The following is a 22,081-nucleotide window of genomic DNA, read 5'->3' as shown; positions in this document are numbered from 1 at the left end:
GTTTTAATGGACAAATCACTCCAACTTTGCTTAAGTAGGGCTGTAAGCCAGTTCTCAGTCCCAGGCAAGGACCCTACCTATAATCTGGTAACCATATCAGAGACAATTTAAGCAGGATTTGAGTGTCTAAGAGGTACCCAGAAAAAGCACTCTCGGTTTTGTGACCTGGCTTGCATTTGCAATATGGAAGTCTGTGATGAGACCCTGGTGTTTGCTGTGCAGTTACTGAGGAGAAAACAATGCTCATGGTTTGTCAACCAATCTTCCTGTCTCTAGCCTCTCATTACTACTTCAGCTTCTGGAACAGTCTTGCTCACATCCAGTTTTCTTTCTTTCTTTCTTTCTTTCTTTCTTTCTTTCTTTCTTTCTTTCTTTCTTTCTTTCTTTCTTCTTTCCTTTCTTTCTTTCTTTCCTTTCTTTCTTTCTTTCTTTCTTTCTTGTTTAAGATTATTTGAAAGAGAGAGCAGAGCAAGTGTTGGGGGGAGGGGGAGAGGGAGAAGCAGGCTCCCCGCTGAGCAGGGAGCCTGATGCAGATGTGGGGTTTGCTTCCAGGACCCTGGGATCATGACCTGAGCCGAAGGCAGACACTTAACCGACTGAGCCACCCAGGCACCCCCATATCCAGTTTTCATCACATCCCTTGTGTTGCTCAAGAAACAAGTGATTCCTCCCTCTTTGTTGGTGGGTCAAACCTAAACTCCTCAGCTTAGCATTTGAAGCCTTTTCCCTCCCATCTCCCCCAGGGATTTAATTTCTAGCCACTCTGGGCAGGCTTAGAAAGCATTTGCTGGATTCTAGCCCTGGGGCAGCTGCTTAAGACAAAAAAGCAAAACAATCTTATTGAGGTGTAATCGTCATACAATAAAACTGTACTTATTTAGAGTATACAATTTGATCAGTTTTTTTACATATGTGTACATCTATGAAACCATTACAATTAAGATAGTGAATGTTCCCGTAACCACACTAAAAGTTCTCCCTCTTTCCCCAAACAACCACTGATCTGCTTTCTGTCACTGTAGTTTCCATTTTCCTAGAATTGCATATAAAACGGAATCATACAGGGGCAGCCTGGCTGGTTCAGTTGGAAGAGCACGTGACTCTTGATCTCAGGATTGTGGGTTTGAGCCCCACATTGGTTGTAAAGATTACTAAACAAAATAAACTTTAAAAGAATAAATGGTTGGGGCGCCTTGGTGGCTCAGTCGGTTAAGTGTCTGACTCTTGATTTCGGCTCAGGTCATGATCTCAGGGTTGTGAGATCAAGCCTAAGCCCCGTGTCAGGCTCTGCACTGGGCGTGGAGCCTGCGTGATTCTCTCTCTCTCCCCCTCTCCCTCTACGCCCCCCTACCCTGCTCGTGCACACACTCTCTCTAAAAAATGAAGAAATAGAATCATACAGTATGTACCCCTTTTTTGGGGGTTCTGCCTTCTCTCACTTGATGTATGTATATAAATCAATATATCAAAATCTATGTATATATATACTTTTGGGATTCATCTGTGCTTTTTTGTGATTTAGTAGCCAGTGCCTTTCTATTGCGAAGTAGTATTTGACTGCATGGATACACCACATTTTGTTTATCCATTCATCAGTGGATAGACATTTGGGTCGTTTCCACCTTTTGCCTATCATGCATGATGCTGCTATAAACATTCGTGTACAAGTTTTTGCGTGGACCCATTTTCATTTCTCTTGAGGTATATACCTAGAAGTGGAATTGTCAGACTGTTTTCCCAAGTGATTGTAGCATTTCACATCCCCAACAGCAGAGTACAAGAGTTCTAGTTCCTTCACATCGTGAGGTCTTAGCCACCAGCTCTTCCTTGTCATTTCATGTTGCATCCCCTCCCCCAAGAGGTTCTTCCCATCCACTCCTTTGGTGGTGTCTTTCAGTCTCTTGGCTTTAAAAGCCATCTCTTTGCTGATAACACCCAGATTCCGATCTCCGGCCACCACTCTCCCCTGAACTCCATCCAGACTTGTCCAGGTTTGCCCAGGACGGTCCTGGGTTATACGTTATTATTCTGACATAATTATTAATAGTGTTCTGGTGTATTACTTTCCTATTGTAGCTGTAAAAAATCACCACAAACTCAGTGGCTTAAGCAACACAAATTTATTATCTTACAGTTCTGTAGGTCAGAACTCTGACATGGTACTCACTGGGCTAAAACCAAGGGCTCTAGCAGGACTGTGACCCTTTCTGGAGGCCCTGGGGGAGTGCCCATTTCCAGGCTCATTCAGGTTGTTGGCTGAATTCAACTCCTTGTGGTTGTAAGACTGGAATCCTCTTTCCTTGCTGGCAGTCAGCTGAGGGTTATTCTCAGCTTCTAGAGGCCACCCTACACCTTGGCTCATGGGCACCTTTGTCTTCAAAGTTAGCAGCAATGAGTCAAGTCCTTCTCATGCCCCATTTCTTCTGCCTCTTGTTCCATCCTTGAGTCTCTCCGACCCGCTCTTCACTACCTCCCTCTTCCATGGTTAAGGACTCATGTGATTAGATTGGGCACACCTAGATAAACCATGATCATCTCTCCATCTCAATGTCCTTAAACCTTAATCACATCTGCAAAGTCCCTTTTGCCATATGAGGTAAATAGTCACAGGTTCCAGAGATAAGGATGTGGATACCCTTGAGGCAGGGATCATCATTCTCTCACCCCAGGTTTGGACAACTGTCTGCTTGACTTCTCTACTTGGATGTTTCATGGGCATTTCAAATCTAACATGTCCAAAAGAGAACTTGTAATTCCTTCCCCACCAAAAATCTACCCTACATTGTCACATGGCAACATTATCCACCTTGTCAATCAAGTCAAAAGCCGAAAACCTAGGTGCCATCTTTAATTGCTTCCTTTTATTTGCTACATTCAATTGCTCCTCAAATCCTGCTGAGTTCAACTCCAAAATATGTCTGAATACTCTCTTCTCTCCAGCTTTAGTGCTACCATTCAAATCTAAGGCATCATTTCATTTTTAAAAAGATTTTATTTATCTATTTGGGAGAGAGAACAAGTGGGGTAGGGAGGGGCAGAAAGAGAGGGAGAAACAGACTTCCCGCCGAGCAGGAAGCCCCATGCGGGGCTCAATCCCAGGACCCTGGGATCATGACCTGAGCCGAAGGCAGACGCTTAACCCACTGAGTCACCCAGGTGCCCCCAAATCTAACTTCTTATTATGGCGCCAACAGTGACATATGATCTGACCCTCTGTCCAGCCTCATCTCTCACACACACTTTTGCACCTCTGTTCCCTCTGCCAGAATGCTCTTCTCCCTAGCTCTTTGCACGGTTGGCTCATTGTCATCTTTCAGGTCTCATCTCAAATATCACCTCTCAGAGCACTTAAAATATTTCCCTCAGGGGCACCTGGGTGGCTCAGTCATTAAGCGTCTGCCTTCGGCTCAGGTCATGATCCCGGGGTCCTGGGATCGAGCCCCGCATCGGGCTCCCTGCTCAGCGGGAAGCCTGCTTCTCCCTCTTCCACTCTCCCTGCCTGTGTTCCCCCTCTCGCTGTGTCTCTCTCTGTCAAATAAATAAAATCTTTAAAAAAAAAAAATTTCCCTCACTCCCACCTAATTCTCTGATAAAGCACCCTGTTTGTTCCCCTCATACCATTACAATTTATAATTACCTGACTTGCAGATTACTTTTTTATTGACTCTCAACCTTCTAGAACGTAAGCTCCATGAGGGCAAGGAACTTATCTGCTTTACTTTCCACTGTGTCCAGAGGTCCCAACAGTTGTCAAATTGATGTGTGAAAGCCAGTCTTCTTACTCTATCCCGCTTTTTGCTTGCTTCCATCTTTGCGACACTGCATATGACCCACCTTCAACCTGCAACCTATCCTTAGACCTATTCGATCTCCAAACTATTTTTTTTTTTTAAAGATTTTATTTATTTATTTGAGAGAGAGAGAATGAGAGAGAGCAAGCACATGAGAGGGGGGAGGGTCAGAGGGAGAAGCAGACTCCCTGCCGAGCAGGGAGCCCGATGTGGGATTCGATCCCGGGACTCCAGGATCATGACCTGAGCCGAAGGCAGTCGCTTAACCAACTGAGCCACCCAGGCGCCCTCTCCAAACTATTCTTGACCAACTAATATCCTCTCCTTTCCTTCAAAACTTAGCTCAAGACTCATTACTGGCTCCTCTCACCTATGAGGATCCCTTTCTTTTTTCTTTCTTTTTAAGTAGGCTCCACACCTGTTGTGGAGCCCAACGTGGGGCTTGAACTCACGACAGGGGTTTGAACTCACTGAGATCAAGACCTGAGCTGAGATCAAGAGTTGGACACTCAACTGACTGAGCCACCCAGGCGCCCCTGTGATGATCCCTTTAATCACTGATTCAGTAGGTATACAGGGAGCCCCTTCGTAGTCTTATAGACAGTTGCTACCACATTATCATGTCTTTGCTTGTACTTGCTTTGTAACCAGGGCCATTTCTTGTATGTAGGGATGTTTTATCTTCAAGACTGTGCTTTTCCTGCATTAATGTTGTGTCACATTTCTTTATAATCCTCCTAAAGTACTTAGTCCACTTTGACGCACACCTGCAGCCGTAAAGCAGAAAAGCAGAACACTCCCTGAGAAAATGAAAATAAGCTGGAAGTTTATTTTAGGAACGAAGCTAGAGGTTTTTTAAAGTTAATTTTATTTATTTATTTATTTATTTATTTATTTATTTATTTATTTATTTTAGCAATCTCTACACCCAACGCGGGGCTCAAACTCACGACCCCAAGATCAAGAGTCGCACGCTCTTCCGACTGAGCCCGCCAGGCGCCCCCCAAAACCAGAGTTTTAAGAGTGGTCCTGAAATTAGAAAAATGAGGCATTCCTTTTCCCCACTTACCTTTATTGAAAAAGCCAAAAGTACAGCTCAGGGGACATTCCTGTGTGTGGCAGTAGCCGGAGTGTGGCCATCCATCGCATCATATGGGTGGAAGAATACACAGAAGACATTAACACGATGTAAGTAACCTGAGGCTCGGATTTTAGAGCTAGTGAAAAAAATAATTTTTTTGCAGATTTCAGAACTTTAAAAAAAGTGGTCGCCTCAAGGAATATGAAGAGCTAATAAATAGGGACTATTCACTATGGGTAAAGATGTTGCCACCCTCTGCATTGTAACAGCTTGGGCTACAGATGAGATCCTCCACTATAACTCACCTTAGGGATGAATGACCAAACAACATTTTTCTTTGGAAATTACATTTAACAGGGAAAAATACTTCCAACATACTGAAAGCCTGTGTGTGTGTGTGTGTGTGTGTAAATTAACAATTTAATATTACTGTCTTTTAATGCATAGATAGGCACTATTTGAAAGTAAGGTTATATAATCTTTTTTTTTTTTTTAAAGATTTTTATTTATTTATTTGAGAGAGAGAGAATGAGAGAGAGCACATGAGAGGGGGGAGGGTCAGAGGGAGAAGCAGGTTCCTTGCCGAGCAGGGAGCCCGATGCGGGACTTGATCCCGGGACTCCAGGATCACGACCTGAGCCGAAGGCAGTCGCTTAACCAACTGAGCCACCCAGGCGCCCAAGGTTATATAATCTTGCCATGGAGTTCCCAAAGTGGAACAACCCAAAATTTGATTTTTAAAAAATCGAGTAGAGATGATTAGCCTGAAGTGTTTTCGTTCAGTTCTATTTTTCTTTTTGATATGTGTGATCCTTTTCTAGGCAACTGGGACATCTTGTGAGAATAACTAAGTTGACTAATTTATTTTCAGGGTAGGCTTGCAAAGCAAGTGGAAAAGGCAGGGAATTCAGGCCACTTCAACTGTACATGATTTCAATTGGAAGAAGGTCTTCTGGGGCATTAAGCGGTCACAGTAAAAACCGCCTTCCTGAAAAAAGATTCCTGAAATCCTTAAGCTTGAGATGCTTCAATTTTAAATAAAAAAGGATGGTTCTACTATGAGAGAGTGAGGACTTTTAAATGTTAAAGGTTTTAATTTAGTTTCTTTTTTTAAAAGATTTATTTATTTATTTGAGAGAGAGAGAGAGTACCCACAGAGGGAGAGGGAGAAGCAGACTCCCCGCGGAGCAGGGAGCCCGACGCGGGGCTCGATCCCAGGACCCTGAGATCATGACCTGAGCCAGAGGCAGACGCTTCACCGACGGGGCCACCCAGGCGCCCCTTTCATTTAGCTTCTGATAGGGCGTAATTTATGCAGAGGTCAGCAAACATTAGGAGTTTCAGAAACAAGCGTGTTGGGAAGACTCGGGGCGAATGGACAACGCGAGGCCAGTGTGGGTTAGTGCAAGCTGCAGCCCTGTGGCTGAGCTCCGGATGTGCTACTTGCTCAGCTGCTTCGAGGACATGAGACTCTGAGGTCACGGTGATGCCCTTGCTTTGGTGTCGTGTAAGTTGCCCATTTACGGAGTGTAATCGCACGTTTCGTTAATGCTAGCTTTTGTTATAAAATCTGGTGGAAGGCCACCATGCAGCAGTCGTGTTGGGAAGCTCTTCCAGGGCACAGGTGATCACCAGGACATCCGTTTGGAGCTTGGAGCTCGTTCTGTGGCTGAATCTTCTCACTTCCAAGAGCAGCAGATGGGAGTATCCTCTCGCCACTCCGCGCACACACAGTTATGAGATGACATTTTTTTTTATGATTATAACACGCCTTCGGGCAGTGCACTTCTTGTTTCATTCAGTTTTAAAGAGTTGGTTTTTTAGACTTCAGCTGTCCAGTTTTGAAGAACTTTTTAAGTTCCCGCAATTCCTGGGGCTTCACACTCTGATCCACCCCTGGGGTCAATTTACAGCTCAGAGGAGACACAATGTAACCATTTTGGTAAAGACAGATTCTCTTGCAGAACTCAAAGGTGCCAAACATAACTCCAAAATACGGAACTATCTGTTTAAAAAGAAATGAAGATCAGGTTAAAATCTTAAAAAGAAAATGTCAGTGCATCTGCAGTCAACCTGGACCAGGGTAAACTGAGGTAAAGGCTGTGGACAATACAACATCATTCTTTTTGGAGTTGGGGAAGATGGCAGAATGAAAGCTGACCCGGTGTGGGTTGGGGGAGCATGGCCTGGATTAATACACCTGTGGACAACCTGACACTTGTTCGAGGTTAGTCCAGAGTTCTTAACCTTTTTTTGTTGGGGGGGGGGGAGTCATGAAATTCTTTGGGAATATGATGAAAGCTATGGATCCTCTCCCCAGAGAGATGCACATACCTATACATTTTTGCATAGGACGTTAGGCTGGGAGATTAGGTTCCCCTTAGGAGTCCATGAACCCCCATGTCAGGAGCCTCTATGCTGAATGCTCAGCTCCTCCAGGATGGGGTGTCAGATGCCCTGCCACTGCACAGGGTCCCCCTGTCTCCGGGCTGACCGCCAGCCCGCGCTCATGGGTCAGTGCTAGACGGGGGTGTCCCCAGGCAACCTGTAGGGGTGCGGCAAGGGAAAGGGCTAGAATCCAAAGAGGCGGGGAAGCAAGGGATGGACCGCCCTTCTCACCTTCAGCAAGTTGGCTGTCAGTCCATTCCAGAGTGCCAGGACCCCTTGGGCTTTGACTATCTGCCGGAAGCAGTCCACTGCTCCTGAGAAATGGACATCCACTCCTCCATGGTGGGGAAGGTGCGGGCTCTGAGCCTGGCAGGAAATACAGAAGATGGGACGTGGTGATTTGGTCACCAGGAAAGAAATGTTCTAGTCAGGGAAGCCAGGGTCTCAAGTCTGGGCTCTGGTTGTTATGCTCTTGGCCAAGATGCCTGCCAAGAATGGGTGCCACAGGGCGCTTGTTCGACGGGCTCAGAATGAATATTAACGCGCAGTGAAGTCAGGACACCCCGTTCACCTATTTGTGGCTTATTTTGCTTGGAAGGAAGCAACCATTCAGGACAGACTAAACTTCATACTTAACGTCGCTTCCCAACCTATGTCCCCTGGACATGATAAACGTTCTCCCTTGCCCTTAACCTTTTCTAAATACCCCTCCTCCCCTGGTCTCCTTGTCTTAACTGATGCCTCCTCTGTGAAGTTCTCAAGCGTGGGCTGCTCATTTCCCCACATCCCAGATGTCCCAGGGTGAAAAGCAGAGGGATAGCGGCATTCTTCTAGTTCCCTCTTACTGTCCCCAGACCCCGATTCCTTCCCTCTTGTGCTAGAAATTCTTGCCTGGGGCTCATGTCCCTCAACCACACTCCTTGTTGCTGCTCGCATCTCTTGACCTCCTGAAGGTCTTCTCCATTCACTGAAGACGGTGCCACCTGGTGGCTTCCCCTCTTCCAGATTCACCATCATCTTAGGGAACTTCAGCATCTATAAGACAACCAACCCATCCCACACCCAGTTTCTGGACCTCGACTTCAGTGATCCTTACTTTTACGCCTCTTTGGCCACCCACAACTTTGGCCACTTCATGGACTTCATCACGACTTCCAGAACAATCCTGACTGATCACCAACATGCTCCATCTCTGAAAGTAACGTTTTTGTCCTTCAGTAGAAGACAGTTTTGGGGTCAGGTGAAAGGACTTTTTTTTTTTAAGATTTTATTTATTTAGTTGACAGGGAGGGACACAGCGAGAGAGGGAACACAAACAGTGGGAGTGGGAGAGGGAGAAACAGGCTTCCCGCGGAGCAGGGAGCCCGATGCGGGGCTCGATCCCAGGACCCTGGGATCATGACCCGAGCCGAAGGCAGACGCTTAACGACTGAGCCACCCAGGCGCCCCAAAAGGACTTTTCAGTGGACCATCTCTATACAAAACCGACACCTCTTGCCCAGTGGGAGGGGGACAGCCCCTCAGAGCTGGCTTTCAGTAACGGTGTCAAGTTCACATGAAGCTTCGCACATACTTTGGTTTGTTTCTGAAACGTCTAGTTGAGACCAGCACAGCATTCTAGTGAAGTGGAATCAAGATTTTCCACTTAGGAGGGGCGCATGGCTGGCTCAGTCAGAAGAGCACACGACTCTTGATCTTGAGGTCCTGAGTTCCGAGCCCCAGGTTGGATGTAGTGATTACTTAAAAATAAATAAAGAAACAGCAACCAAAAAAGATCTTGCATGTGGGAGAGGCAGGATAGTCTAACAGTCCGAAAAGCAGAACCTCTGGAGTCGGACAAGTCAGTCTAGCTCTGGCCGCTTCACGTACGGGCCACGTGACCCTGGGCACTTACCTAACCCTCCTGAGCCTTAGTTTCCTTATTCACAGTACCCACTTCATGGGGCTGCTGTGTGAATTAAATGAGATATGCATGTAAAGCGATCAGCCGTGTCAGGCGCATGGTAAGGATCAGTAGGTATGAGCTAGTGCTATTACTATTACATAGAAAGTATGCTAAATACGGGCGCCTGGGTGGCTCAGTCGGTGAAGCGTCTGCCTTCGGCTCAGGTCATGATCTCGGGGTCCTGGGATCGGGCCCCGCGTCAGGCTCCCTGCTCAGCGGGGAGTCTGCTTCTCCCTTTCCCCCTGCCTCTCCCCCTGCTTGTGCTCTCTCTCTCTCTCTCAAATAAATAAAATAAAATCTTAGAAAAAATAAAGTATGCTAAATAGCAATACAATCCCTTACCTAACGTTACTAGTCCTCCCCACCCACCTCTCAAATCTTAGACTTCAGAAGCCCCGGGACCATGGTGTCCTCATTCACTGGCCCCCTCCCTCGCTATTATTCATCACAAGCCCCCAGGCACTTGCCCCCTCCTGTCTTCCGCAGGCCACCAGTTCCCTGCTGGCTTCAGTGGCTTCCCTTTCCAATCCTCGCCCAGCTTTTTCTGTTCCTACACTCAAAATCCTTGCCCCTCGTCCTTCAGCCGCTCTCACCCACACACCCCTGCTCTGCCCCAAGCCACTGAAGACGAATCCACAAAGGGGCAGATCGGTACCACTAAAGCTTCGAGGTTGCCAACCTCTGCTGGGCTTTCGTACTGCGAACCGAGCCTTCAGAGCATCCTTGCCTGTTCCTCAAGGCGTCCCTGCCAAACCTTCCCACAGCCCTTGATGCCCGGCACCCCGCACCCATTCCTCTACTCTAGGTGGGTCACCTGGTCTCCTGGTTCATAGAGAAAACAGACTGTACAGGGCCTCACCTTTTGCTTCTTCGCATAAACATCTTTTCTTCCCACCAGTGCCCTGGATCTCACACCTTTGAACTCCTCTTGGGCACCCTTCCCAAGAGACCTGACTTTCCTCCTTAGCAAATGAATAAACTCAAGTCCCTCTCATCTTCAAAACAATTCCTTCTGCCGATCTTGACTTTGCCCTTCAGATACAGTCAAACCTCTCATTCCCACATTAATAGACAGTAAAATTACCTGGTTTCAGGGTAGAGGGCTAGCAGGTTTAACATATGTACCCATTTGTGTGACCACCATCACCATCAGGACACAGAACTGCTCCTTCCACCCCCACCATTCTCATGTGCTGCCCCTTTGCTGTCAAGGCCTCCCCCATTCCCAGCCCTGGGCAGCCACCGGTCTTCTCTCTGTCCCTACAGTTTTGCCTTTTGAGAATGTCAGACAAATGGAAGCAAACAGCATGTAACCTTTTGAGACTAGCTTCTGAAAGTATTTTTTAAAAGTTTTATTTATTTAAGTAATCTCTACACCCCATGGAGGGCTCGAACTCACAACCCTGAGATCAAGAGTTGCATGCTCTTCCGACTGAGCCAGCCGGGCGCCCCTTGAGACTGACTTCTCTCACTCGGCACGATGCTTCTGAGATTCATCCATGTTGCTGTGTTCATCAATAGTTTCTTCCTGTTTATTGCTGAGTAGTATTCCATTGTGTGGCCGTACCACCGTGTGTCTGTCCACTCCTCTGTCAATGGACGTCCCTCTCCCTTCTCGTCTGCACTTACTGAAACAGCGGTAGGCTCTGGCAGACTCCACTTCCTCCCTCCCCACTGGCTGCTCTACTCACTGCAGTCTGGAGCCGTGTCCGTGACTCTGCTTGTTGATTCTGGCCAGGCCTACCTTGGTTCCCTGCCTTTTTTTTTTTTAAAAATTTTTAAATTTTCTTTTACTTCCAGAGCACTCACTGCCTTTTACAATTTGGTATAATTTACTTATTTCTTTTCTTATTTGTCTACTCCTCCCAGCCAGAGTTTTAGCTCCGTGGAAGAAGGGATTTTTGCCTGTTTGGTTCACTACTGTTATCTTCAGGATCCTCAACACATAGCAAATGTTCAAGAAATATTTGAATAGATGAAATATATTCACTCAGGGCCTCCTACCTGCCAAATTTAGTAGATGGGTTTTTGTTTTTTTTTCTTACTGGATTTTTGGGCAGCGTTTGGCACTAATCACCAGCAACTTTTTGTCCTCCTCAATTTATACAGCTTCTCTAGGGAATTCTACTGTAGCCATGGCTTTAAACACCATCTACAGGTAGATGACTTCCAGATCTTTCTCTTTGGCCCTGACCTCCCCACCCTGAGCTCCAAAATCAAGCATCCAGCTGCCTACCGGACATCTCCACCGGGATAGCACACAGGTTCTCAAACCTTGACACACCTAGAACCCAGTGTTGCCTTTCATCTTGACCACATCAAATTTATTTCTAGCTAGCTATCTAGCTAGCTCCACACCCAGCCTGGAGCCCGACGTCAGATACTTAACCGACAGAGCCACCCAGGTGCCCCTCTTCTGTATTTATTTCAGTAAATGGCACGACTGCTCAGCCGGCTGCCCCAAGCCAGGAACCTGGGATTCCTTATCTGCTCACTCTTACTGCCCTAGCCCATCAGTCATCAAGTACAATCAATTTTATCTTCTAAATATGGTACTTCTCAGATCCATCTCCTTTTCTACATTCTCAACTGCCACTCTCTTAGTTCAGGCTACCCCATCTCATGCGTGAATCTTGACCCAGTCCTGTTCTTCCCAGTGCATTCGGAATGCATCTCTAACATTTCAGTGCGGACCACTGACTCCTTCACCGACTTTCTACCACCTATAGGATGAAATCCAAGCTCCTTAGAATGATATACAAGGCCCTTAAATGATAATTTTCCTAGCATTAAAAGCACCGTTCACCCCCTGCACTCCTTAGCAATATTTCTGTACTTCTATCAGCTCCCCTTATCCCCTCTGAAGACTTTTCATTTATTCAGATGTTTATTGAGAACCTACTATGTGCCAGACATTGAGGTTACAGCAGTGAACCAAACAAAGAGTCCCTGTTCCCACAGAGCTGAAACTCTAGTTGTGGGGAAGGAACAGGCAAAACAAATAAATGATTATATCAAATACTAAAAGGCAGCGAAGGCTCTGAAGAAAATAAAGGCAGGGAAAAGATACAGGGAGTGCCTGGAGGGTGTTGAAGTTTTTATTAGGGTGGTCCCCGAAGACTCACCAAGAAGATGATGACCTTTGAGTGAAGGTCTGAAGGAAGTGAATTGTATAGTTATCTGCAAGGGCCCTGGGGCAGGAGCTTGCCTGGGGTGTTAGAGAGACAGCAAGGAAGCCAATGTGGTGGGAACAGAATGAACAAGAGAGAGAGTAACAGGACAAGGCATCAGAAAAGTAACTGGCGACTAGACCACGACTGGACCCCATAAGGCTGGTAGGCCATAGTAAGTATTTTGACTTGAATTACTGAGTGAGAATGGGAGATGCTGCTGGGTTCTCAACAGAAGAGTGACAGAGCCTTGGGATGCCTGGGTGGCTCAGTCCATCAAGCTTCTGCCTTCGGCTCAGGTCACGATCTCAGGGTCCTGGGATGGAGCCCCATGTCGGGCTCCCTCTCCCTCTGCCCCTCCCTCCCCCCACTTGTGCTCTCACTCTCTCTCTCTCAAATAAATAAATTAAAAAAAAAAAAGAAATTCCCATCCAGGGGCACCTGGGTGGTTAAGTGTCTGCCTTCGGCTCAGGTCATGATCCCAGGGTCCTGGGATCAAGTCCCGCATCGGGCTCCCTGCTCAGCAGGGAGCCTGCTTCTCCCTCTCCCTCTGCTGCTCCCCCTGCTTGTGCTCTCTCTCTCTCTGGCAAATAAAGAAATAAAATCTTTAAAAAAAAATAAAAATAAATTAAAAAAAAGGAAGAGTGATGGAGCCTAGTTTATATTTTAACAGGATCACTTTGGTTGCTGTGTTGAGAATGTTCAGTACAGGAGTGGTCTGGAATTTTAAAAGCATTTGGACATAATGCTATGCACGAATTATAAAAATGGTGGGTCAAAACCTATACAAAATGATATAGACTCTTTTTAGAAAACAAGGCTCACACTTCAAATGATTTCTTCTCTCTTCGCAACAACAGCGTATAGATAGTTCTATTTGACTAAGAAGTGATAGTGTCCGAGTACAAAATATCCGTAATGATGTTACTACTGCAGCTACTAATACTAGACGTTTATTGACTGCTTACATGCCTGTTCCAGGTGAGGAGACTGAGGCTTGGCGACAGGCTAAGGGCTTTGATCAAGGTCATACAGCTAGTAAATGACACATTTTATTCTATTTCATGTGAGTTAGTTGTTTCACGTTCTTTCCTCCAGGAGACTGTGATGCCTGGTGGGGGGGGACTATGTCTTACTCAGCTTCTCTTCTCTCCATCCTCCATAAAACTCTGTAGAACGTAGGAATAAGTTACAACTAGAGAAGTAGCACTAAAACTCAATTTTAATCACTGAAACAAACTACCCAGAAGGTCAGGCCTTGTGGACTATAGATTTTTGTCGTCTCTGACCACGAAGCCTGGCCCTTTCTTGCTCTCGGTTTGGTTCCTGGATCTCATGACTCCAGGCCCCCATAACCCTGAGTCCCCAAACCACAGACTCAGATATGAAAGGGACCTTAAGATATTCCAGTCCAGGGGAGCCTGGGTGGCTCAGTCGGTTAAGGGTCTGCCTTCGGCTCAGGTCATGGTCCCAGGGTCCTGGGATCGAGCCCCACATCGGGCTCCCTGCTCTGCGGGAAGCCTGCTTCTCCCTCTTCCACTCCCCCTGCTTGTGTTCCCTCTCTCGCTATGTCTCTCTCTGTCAAATAAATAAAAACAAAATCTTAAAAAAAAAGAAGGTTCTAAAAAGATATTCCAGTCCAATGGGGACACCTGGCTGGCTCAGTCGGAGCATGTGATGCTTGATCTCTTGGTCGTGAGTTCGAGTCCCACATTGGGAGTAGAGATTACTTAAAAATAAGATCCTTAAAAAAAGATATTCTGATCCAATAACTTCATTTACAGATGGAAACCCAAGATCCTGAGAGGAAGAGTGACCAAGAGTGACAAAAGCCAGGTGCTCCGCCTCCTGGGCTGCTGCAGTCTGCCTTCCGGGACCCTGCTTCCCAGTGACTCCCTGACCTTGGTCTCTAGGTTCCAAGACGTAAAATGACATGTGCTGTACCTGACACCTACCTAGCTTGTGCCCCCACAGGACACCCCACCCTGCCACCTGTTGCTGCATGGCCCTGGCAAGGACAGTCATTCTCTTTCTCGTCAGACTCTAGCCTCTCTCGTGAACCCCCACCATAAGGGCATTCGATAAACAATACAGAAAAATGTCAGTAATTCCAATGTGTATGTATGTGTATGTGGGGGGGGTAGTTTAAATTAGTGAAGCCTAAATTATGAAATTTTGGGATGATATTCCATTTTATTATATATGACTGAAACCGGATTAATGAAGGGCAGCGAACTAGAGAGACTTTCTGGGCCTACGTGGACACAAGGTCACGTGCATGGATTTTACCATCACACAGGCTTGGATTTGCACCCTCGTCTCTTCCACTCATTAGCTCTGTGATCCTAAGCAAGTTCCTTAACTTCTCTGAACTTCGATTTCCTCATTGCAAAAACGGGGAGAATAATACCTCATATGCTGTTTATATTATTCATTTCCTTACTGAACCCTGGGTTGCTATTATAATTTTAGTGCCGTGCAAATTAATAAGGTTCCACAGTTCTTCATTTTATATATGAAAGACTGTTGTATCTTTCCTCGTTAATCCAGCTCGAAGGGTCAACATTCTTTTTTTAAAAAGATTTTATTTGGGGCACCTGGGTGGCTCAGTCGTTGGGCGTCTGCCTTCGGCTCAGGTCATGGTCCTGGGGTCCTGGGATCGAGCCCCACGTCGGGCTCCCTGCTCAGTGGGAAGCCTGCTTTTCCCTCCCCCACTCTCCCTGCTTGTGTTCCCTCTCTCGCTGTGTCTCTCTCTGTCAAATAAATAAAATCTTTAAAAGATTTTATTTTTATTTTTTTTAAGATTTTATTTATTTGAGAGAGAGAGTGCGCACAAGCACAAGGGGGGAGGGGCAGAGGGAGAGGGAGAAGCAGACTCCCCGCTGAGCAGGGAGCCCCACGTGGGGCTCGATCCCAGGACTTTGAGATCATGACCTGAGCTGAGGGCAGACACTTAAACCGACGGAGCCATCTAGGCACCCCTAAAGATTTTATTTTCAAGGAATCTCTACATACAATGTGGGGCTCGAACTCACAACCCCGAGATCAAGTTCGCACGCTCTACTGACTGAGCCAGCCAGTGACCCATGGAAGGATCAACGTTGTATGCTTTAACCATATAGAGTCCTATATCAAGGTGAAGGGTGAACCTCTGGGTTAGCCCTTCCTTTTGGGGTACAGAAACAGTCAAGTACATACCAGAGTATGAGAAATAAAACATGAAATGGACAAGCTGAGTCTCCCAGCCTGGAGTTTCAGGAGCCAAAATGGTCAGGGGTCTTCGGTGAATGTCTTACTTTAAAATGTTTCCCCGGACACTGTTGCGACCTGATCTCCTGTCCTTCTCACCCCGCTGATAAAGCACCATTGCCAAACAGGTATTAAAAGCTTCCTTTCCGGGGCACCTGGGTGGCTCAGTTGTTAAGCATCTGCCTTTGGCTTAGGTCATGATCCGGTCCTGGGATGGAGCCCCGCATCGGGCTCCCTGCTCAGCAGGAAGCCTGCTTCTCCCTCTCCCACTCCCCCTGCTCGTGTTCCCTCTTGCCGTCTCTCTCTCTGTCAAATAAATAAAAATCTTTTAAAAAAAAGGAAAGCTTCCTTCCCCTTAGAAAGAATCTGCCTAGTCATAAGACTTGAAGTTCCTCCTGCTACTGTAAGACTGACATAATGAAAAGAGACTATGTTCATGCAGGAAATTAACCTTCTTATTCTGTTATGAAATCATATGATTGATTTATCTTCTGCTGGTTTCCAGTAAAACTACAAAAAAGCCCTGAGTCATGAGTCAAGGTCATCATTTTGTAACCTGGTGCGGTGCCCCCCACCACAACTAAAACAAAAAGACACTAAGCAAGTTACATGAGTTACAGAACAGGGCAATTATAATCAACTTGTCATGAATCAAGGGCCACCTATATTCAATCTTAGGACCTTAACCATCTTCCAAATGTCTACTTCACTCTACCTTCACCGCCAAGCCATCATCGTTGCTGACCATTATGGACCATTATGCAGCTCCCTTTTGGTCTCCTTGGGACAGAGAGTTTGAGACTCCTCGCCTGGCCCCTTTATAGTCCATTCTCTAAAATTTGCCAGAGATTTTTTTTAAAAATCACATCTTTTTACTCATCTGCTTAAAATATTTTAATGGCTTTATAGAACACTTAGAATAAAATCTACATTTCTTAGTGTTAACCTGTAAGCTGTAGTGGTAAATATTTAACAACTGATTCTCTGGGGAGAAAAAAAGCCTTGAGTTGTAGCATTTGCCAATTTCAATGGTGTCAATACTCCCACATGGCCGATTTCAAGCTACCAACTGTGAGGTCCACCAGCTCCGGGATTTCCTGCCATTTAACAATCAGCTTTCCCAGGGCAGCTGGGTGATTCAGTCGGTTAAGCGACCCACTCTTGATTTAGGCTCAGGTCATGATCTCAGGGTCGTGAGATCGAGCCCCGCATTGAGATTCTCTCTCCCCCTCCTTCTGCCCCTCCCCCCGTTCATGCTCATGCTCTGCCTCTCTCTCAAGTAAGTAAATAAATAAATAAACTCTTAAAAAAAAAATCAGCTCTCCTGAGCCAAGAGGAGCTGGCTTTAGCCACACTACTGGAAGGTTATAAGCCCTACACGATCTGCCCCTGCTCACCTTTTCAACGTGAGCAAGAGATTGACACGGTTTCGTAACCCATCCACACACCTCCAGTCTCTGCCCTCTCCAGCCCATCCTCCACACTGCAGCCAGCTACCATTCCAAACTCACCAGATGCTGTCACTGCTTTGCTGAGAAACCTTTACCAACTCCCAGTTTTCTAAGAAAAGTTTTCCAAAGAGAAACATAACAGAATTCAAAACCCTCTATAGTTTGGCGCCCACCTGTCTTCCCAGGATTATTTTCCATTACCAGCCTGTGATGGTTCATTTCATGTGTCAACTTGGCTAGGCCATGGTACCCAGATATTTGGTCAAGCACCAGTCTTGATGTTGCTGAAAAGGCTTTTTTTTCAAATCTTATTTATTTGACAGAGAGAGAGAGACAGCGAGAGAGGGAACACAAGCAGGGGGAGTGGGAGAGGGAGAAGCAGGCTCCCCACTGAGCAGGGAGCCCGACGCGGGGCTCGATCCCAGGACTCTAGGATCATGACCTGAGCCGAAGGCAGACGCTTAACGACTGAGCCACCCAGGCACCCCACTGTAGAGGTATTTTTAAGACGAAATTAACATTTTTAATATATTTTTTTACTTTAAGTTTTTATTTTTTTTAAAGATTTTATTTATTTATTTAATTGACAGGGAGAGAGAGAGAGAGAGACAGCATGAGAGGGAACACAAGCAGGGGGAGTGGGAGAGGAAGAAGCAGGCTTCCGGCTGAGCAGGGAGCCCGATCCCAGGACTCTGGGATCATGACCTGAGCTGAAGGCAGTCGCTTAACCAACTGAGCCACCCAGGCGCCCCTTAAGTTTTTATTTAAATTCCAGTTAACACATGGTGTTATATTAGTTTCAGGTGTACGATAGAGCGATTCAACACTTCCATCCATCACCTGGTGCTCATCACAAGTGCCCTCCTTCATCCCCATCACCTATGCCCCCTCCCTCCACCCTCCCCTCTGGTAACCATTAGATTGTTCTCTAGAGTTCAGTCTGTTTCTTGCTTTGACTCTCTTTTTCCCCTTTGCTTGTTTGTTTTCTTTCTTAAATTCCACATATGACTGAAATCATACGACATTCATCTTTCTCTGACTGATTTATTTTGCTTAGCATAATACTCTCTAGCTCCATCCATGTCTTTGCAAATGGCAAGATTTCATTCTTTTTTATGGCTGAATAGTATTCTATTGTATATGTATGGGTATTTATATATATATATATACCCATACACATATATATATATATATATATCTCACCTCTTCTTTATCCATTCATCAATTGATGGACACTTGGGGTGCTTCCATATCTTGGCTACTGTAAATACTGCAATAAACATAGGGGTGCATGTATCCCTTTGAATTAGTGTTTTGTATTTTTGGGGTAAATACCCAGTAGTGCAATTGCTGGATTGTAGAGTAATTCTATTTTTAACTTTCTGAGGAACCTCCATACTTTTTCCAGAGTGGCTGCACCAGTTTGCATTCCCAATGCCTGGCATGTGACTCTTGATTTCAGGGACAGGAGTTTAAGCCCCACGTTGGGCCTAGAGTTTACTTAAAAAAACAAAACAAAACACTTTTTATTGTAGAAAATTTCAATCATATACAAAAGGGGTAAAATGAACACAAAGTTCCATCACCCAGCTTCAACAATTAGCAACTCATGGCCAATCTTTTTTCATCTCTACCCCTATGAGACATCATTTCAATTCATCTGTAAATATGTAATTATGTTTCTCTAAAATATAATGGCTTCTTCTCTAAAATATAAATATATATAATACCATTATCACACCTAAAATTATAATGCCTTAATATCACGTATCCAGTGTTCACATTTCCTTCATTGCCTTGTAATTATTTTATAGCTTCTATGTTTGAGTTGAGGTTCTTTCTCTGTCTTGTGCTCTCTTAGCTACTTGTTTGGACCTCTGCTTTGGGACAATCTACCTAGTATGAGTTACCTGCGTGCAAATCTGGGCTGGCAGCCTATGGGCCTATGGGATCAGGCACTAGGCCTTCCTTCTGTCCTACCTCTTCAGGGTCTAACGCCCCTCATTTCACATAGCAGGCACTCATCAAATGTCAAATCAAATTCCCCTCAGTATCTGTGTCACTGGTAGCTTTTCCCAAATACAACTGTTTTCTTGTGATCAGGCTCAAATAAGCCACATGGATGGTCATGAAGCAAAAAAATGAGTGATATTTCCCGAGTGCTAGGTGTCAGGCACTATGCTGAGCCCGTGACACCTACATCTCATTTAATCCTCACAAAAGCCTCGTGAAATAGGTAGTATGACCTTATCAGCCCTATTTTGCAGATGACAAAATAGAGTCTGTGAAAGGATGAATCTCCAAAATCACAGAACATGAGACAAAGCATCAGCTTGAATTTGGGTCTCTTTGACTCAGAATCAAGCTCTATCCCAGTCAGCTCCACTGTCTTCTGATACCCAGGACTGAGAATACTCTCTTAGCCCTTGGCACACTTACTATACAATCATCACTGAATGTGGCTACCATAGCGTGTACCCGGAATGAATTCTCTAGGCGGAAACTGGAACTCATGGTAGTTTTTTAAAAGAGTAAAAAAAATTTTTTTTAAGTCGTCTCTACACCCAACGTGGGGCTCGAACCCACGACCCTGAGATCAAGAGTAGCGCTCTTCACCAACTGAGCCAGCCACACGCCCCGGGACTCATGGCGTTATTGAATAAATGCCACTATCCGTGTCAGACTAAAGGACTGTAAAGGCAAGCACAGATTCCTGGCTGTCCCCTGCTATGGACAATGTTTCTGTGCCCACAACATTCATTATGTTGAAGCCCCCGTGTGATGGTATGTGGCGGTGGGGCCTTTGGGAGGTGATTAGGTCATGAGGGTGGAGCCTTCATGACGGGACTGGTGCCCTCACGAGGGGAGACACCAGAGAGATGATCTCTCTCACTCCACCGTGTGCAAACCAGGATGAGGGCTCTTTCTTTTTAAGATTTCATTTATTTGAGAGAGAGATGAGAGCGCACGCACAGAGGGAGAAGCAGGCTCCGCAATGAGCAGAGAGCCCGACATGGGGCTCGATCCCAGGACCCTGGGATCAGGACCCGAGCCGAAGGCAGACGCCCAACCGACTGAGCCACCCAGGTGTCCCCTGGAAGACGGTTCTCACCAGACACCCAGTCAGCTCCGCTGTAATTTATTTTTTATTTTATTTATTTCTGCCGGCACCTTGATCTCGGACTTCCCCAGCTTCCAGAACCGTGAGAAGTGTCTGTGGTTCAAGCCAGCCGGTCTATGGTATTCTGTGATTGCAGCCCAGACAAAGATACCCCCAAAGGAAGAAGGAGTGCAAATGACACATACCAGTGTTTCTCAACCCTCAGCTGCATATGAGACTAACCGGGGAAGTTTTTCAAAACCATCCGGGATTGGGATCCACCCCCAGAGACTGTGATTTAACTGACCCGGGGTGAGGGCTGGACATGCACAGTTTCGGGGCAAGCTCCCCAGATGATTCTGGCGAGTGGACAGGGCTGACGGTTGCTGCTGCAGGCACGCCACTGCACGAGGCAGCTCAGGGTCTGACTCTGACAGCACGTGGGCCACTCACTAGCCTCAGTTTCCTCATCTGTAAAATGGGGTAATCAGAATATCCACCTTATAGGAGTGCTGTCAAGATTAAATGAAATCCGGGCGCCTGGGTGGCTCAGTGGGTTAAGCATCTGCCTTCGGCTCAGGTCATGGTTCCAGGTCCTGGGATCGAGCCCCGCATCGGGCTCTCTGCTCAGCGGGAGGCCTGCTTCTCTCTCTGCCCCTTCCCCCACTTGTGTTGTCTCTCTCTGTGTCAAATAAATAAAATATTAAAAAAAAAGATTAAATGAAATACATGTAAAGTGTCTCAAACAGCATTCAATGTATAGCAAGCGCTACAAAAGTAACCGTCATGATGAATGCCATTATTATTTATTATCTAAACTTGGAGAAGAGACAAGGACACTGAAGACCAAACTGACCCACTGGACTGGCGCGTGAGACTGCCATTTGCCCAAACTGTATCTTACTAGTAAAGAGAAACAAAACGTGTCAGGCTGCTAGTCACGAGGACCTGAACTTACAACTTCCCTCCACATAAACGCGAACAACTATCCCGTACTCTCTAGTTCAGGCCCACCGCTCCCAGGACAGGCGTGCCGCAGAACGCGCCATGGCACCATCTAGAAAGACCCAGAGAAGCCAGCTCTTCGGTCTGGCTCTGCCCCTATCTGGACGACCTTGCTCAGTTCCTGAAGTTCTTTGAACCTTGGTTTCCTCCCATGTCAAGTGCGCAGACTGGAACTAGATGCCCTGAGGGCCTTTCTGGCTCCTTTCTGGCTCTCTGCTCATTGCGGAGCCTGCTTCTCCCTCTGTGTGTGCTCTCTCATCTCTCTCTCAAATAAATAAATAAAATCTTAAAAAAAAAAAGAACCCTCATCCTCGTTTGCACACGGTGGAGTGAGAGAGATCATCTCTCTGGTGTCTCCCCTCGTGAGGGCACCAATCCACCATCCTCTGATGCATACTACTGGTCCTACTCCATGCTCCTTCCTGCCTCTCTGCTCAGCTAAGTCTCTCTGAGTGATCAGAATACACATTGCTGTTGGTTGGTTGGTTGGTTAAGTGACTGCCTTCAGCTCAGGTCATGATCTCAGGGTCCTGGGATCGAGCCCCACATCGGGCTCCCTGCTCAGCGAGCAGTCTGCTTCTCCCTCTCCCTCTGCCCCTCCTCGCCCCTGCTCGTGCTCTCTCTCTCTCAAATAAATAAATATTAAAAGAAAAAGAATACATACCGCTTCCTCAGGGACATCTTCTCAGACCCCGCAGACTAAGTCAGGAGCCTAATAAACATTTTTTTTTTTTAAGGATTTTATTTATTTATTTGAGAGAGAATGAGAGACAGAAAGCAAGAGAGGGAAGAGGGTCAGAGGGAGAAGCAGACTCCCCGCTGAGCAGGGAGCCCGATGTGGGACTCGATCCAGGGACTCCAGGATCATGACCTGAGCCGAAGGCAGTCGCTTAACCAACTG

At 46.2% G+C, this 22,081-nt stretch overlaps 1 protein-coding gene across 1 annotated transcript in view; it reads right to left on the bottom strand.

The window, feature by feature from the left end:
• Window positions 1–6,066: 6,066 nt before the first annotated feature.
• The window catches only part of SLC25A43 (solute carrier family 25 member 43), a gene marked incomplete at its 5' end in the record, with an annotated part of 40,690 nt that continues 24,675 nt past the window's right edge, over window positions 6,067–22,081 (bottom strand). Inside the window, 2 exons of the mRNA XM_035005583.1 lie at window positions 6,067–6,877; window positions 7,492–7,626. Coding sequence (XP_034861474.1) covers window positions 6,677–6,877; window positions 7,492–7,626 — 336 coding nt within the window. The remainder of the gene's footprint in view (window positions 6,878–7,491; window positions 7,627–22,081) is intronic.

This window comes from Mirounga leonina, unplaced genomic scaffold (assembly GCF_011800145.1).
Source record: "Mirounga leonina isolate KUSES-001 unplaced genomic scaffold, KU_Mleo_1.0 Mir_101664, whole genome shotgun sequence".
NCBI lineage: Eukaryota > Metazoa > Chordata > Mammalia > Carnivora > Phocidae > Mirounga > Mirounga leonina.
The sequence above is the reverse complement of the archived record's forward strand: the minus strand, read 5'-3'. Positions and strand labels throughout refer to the sequence as shown.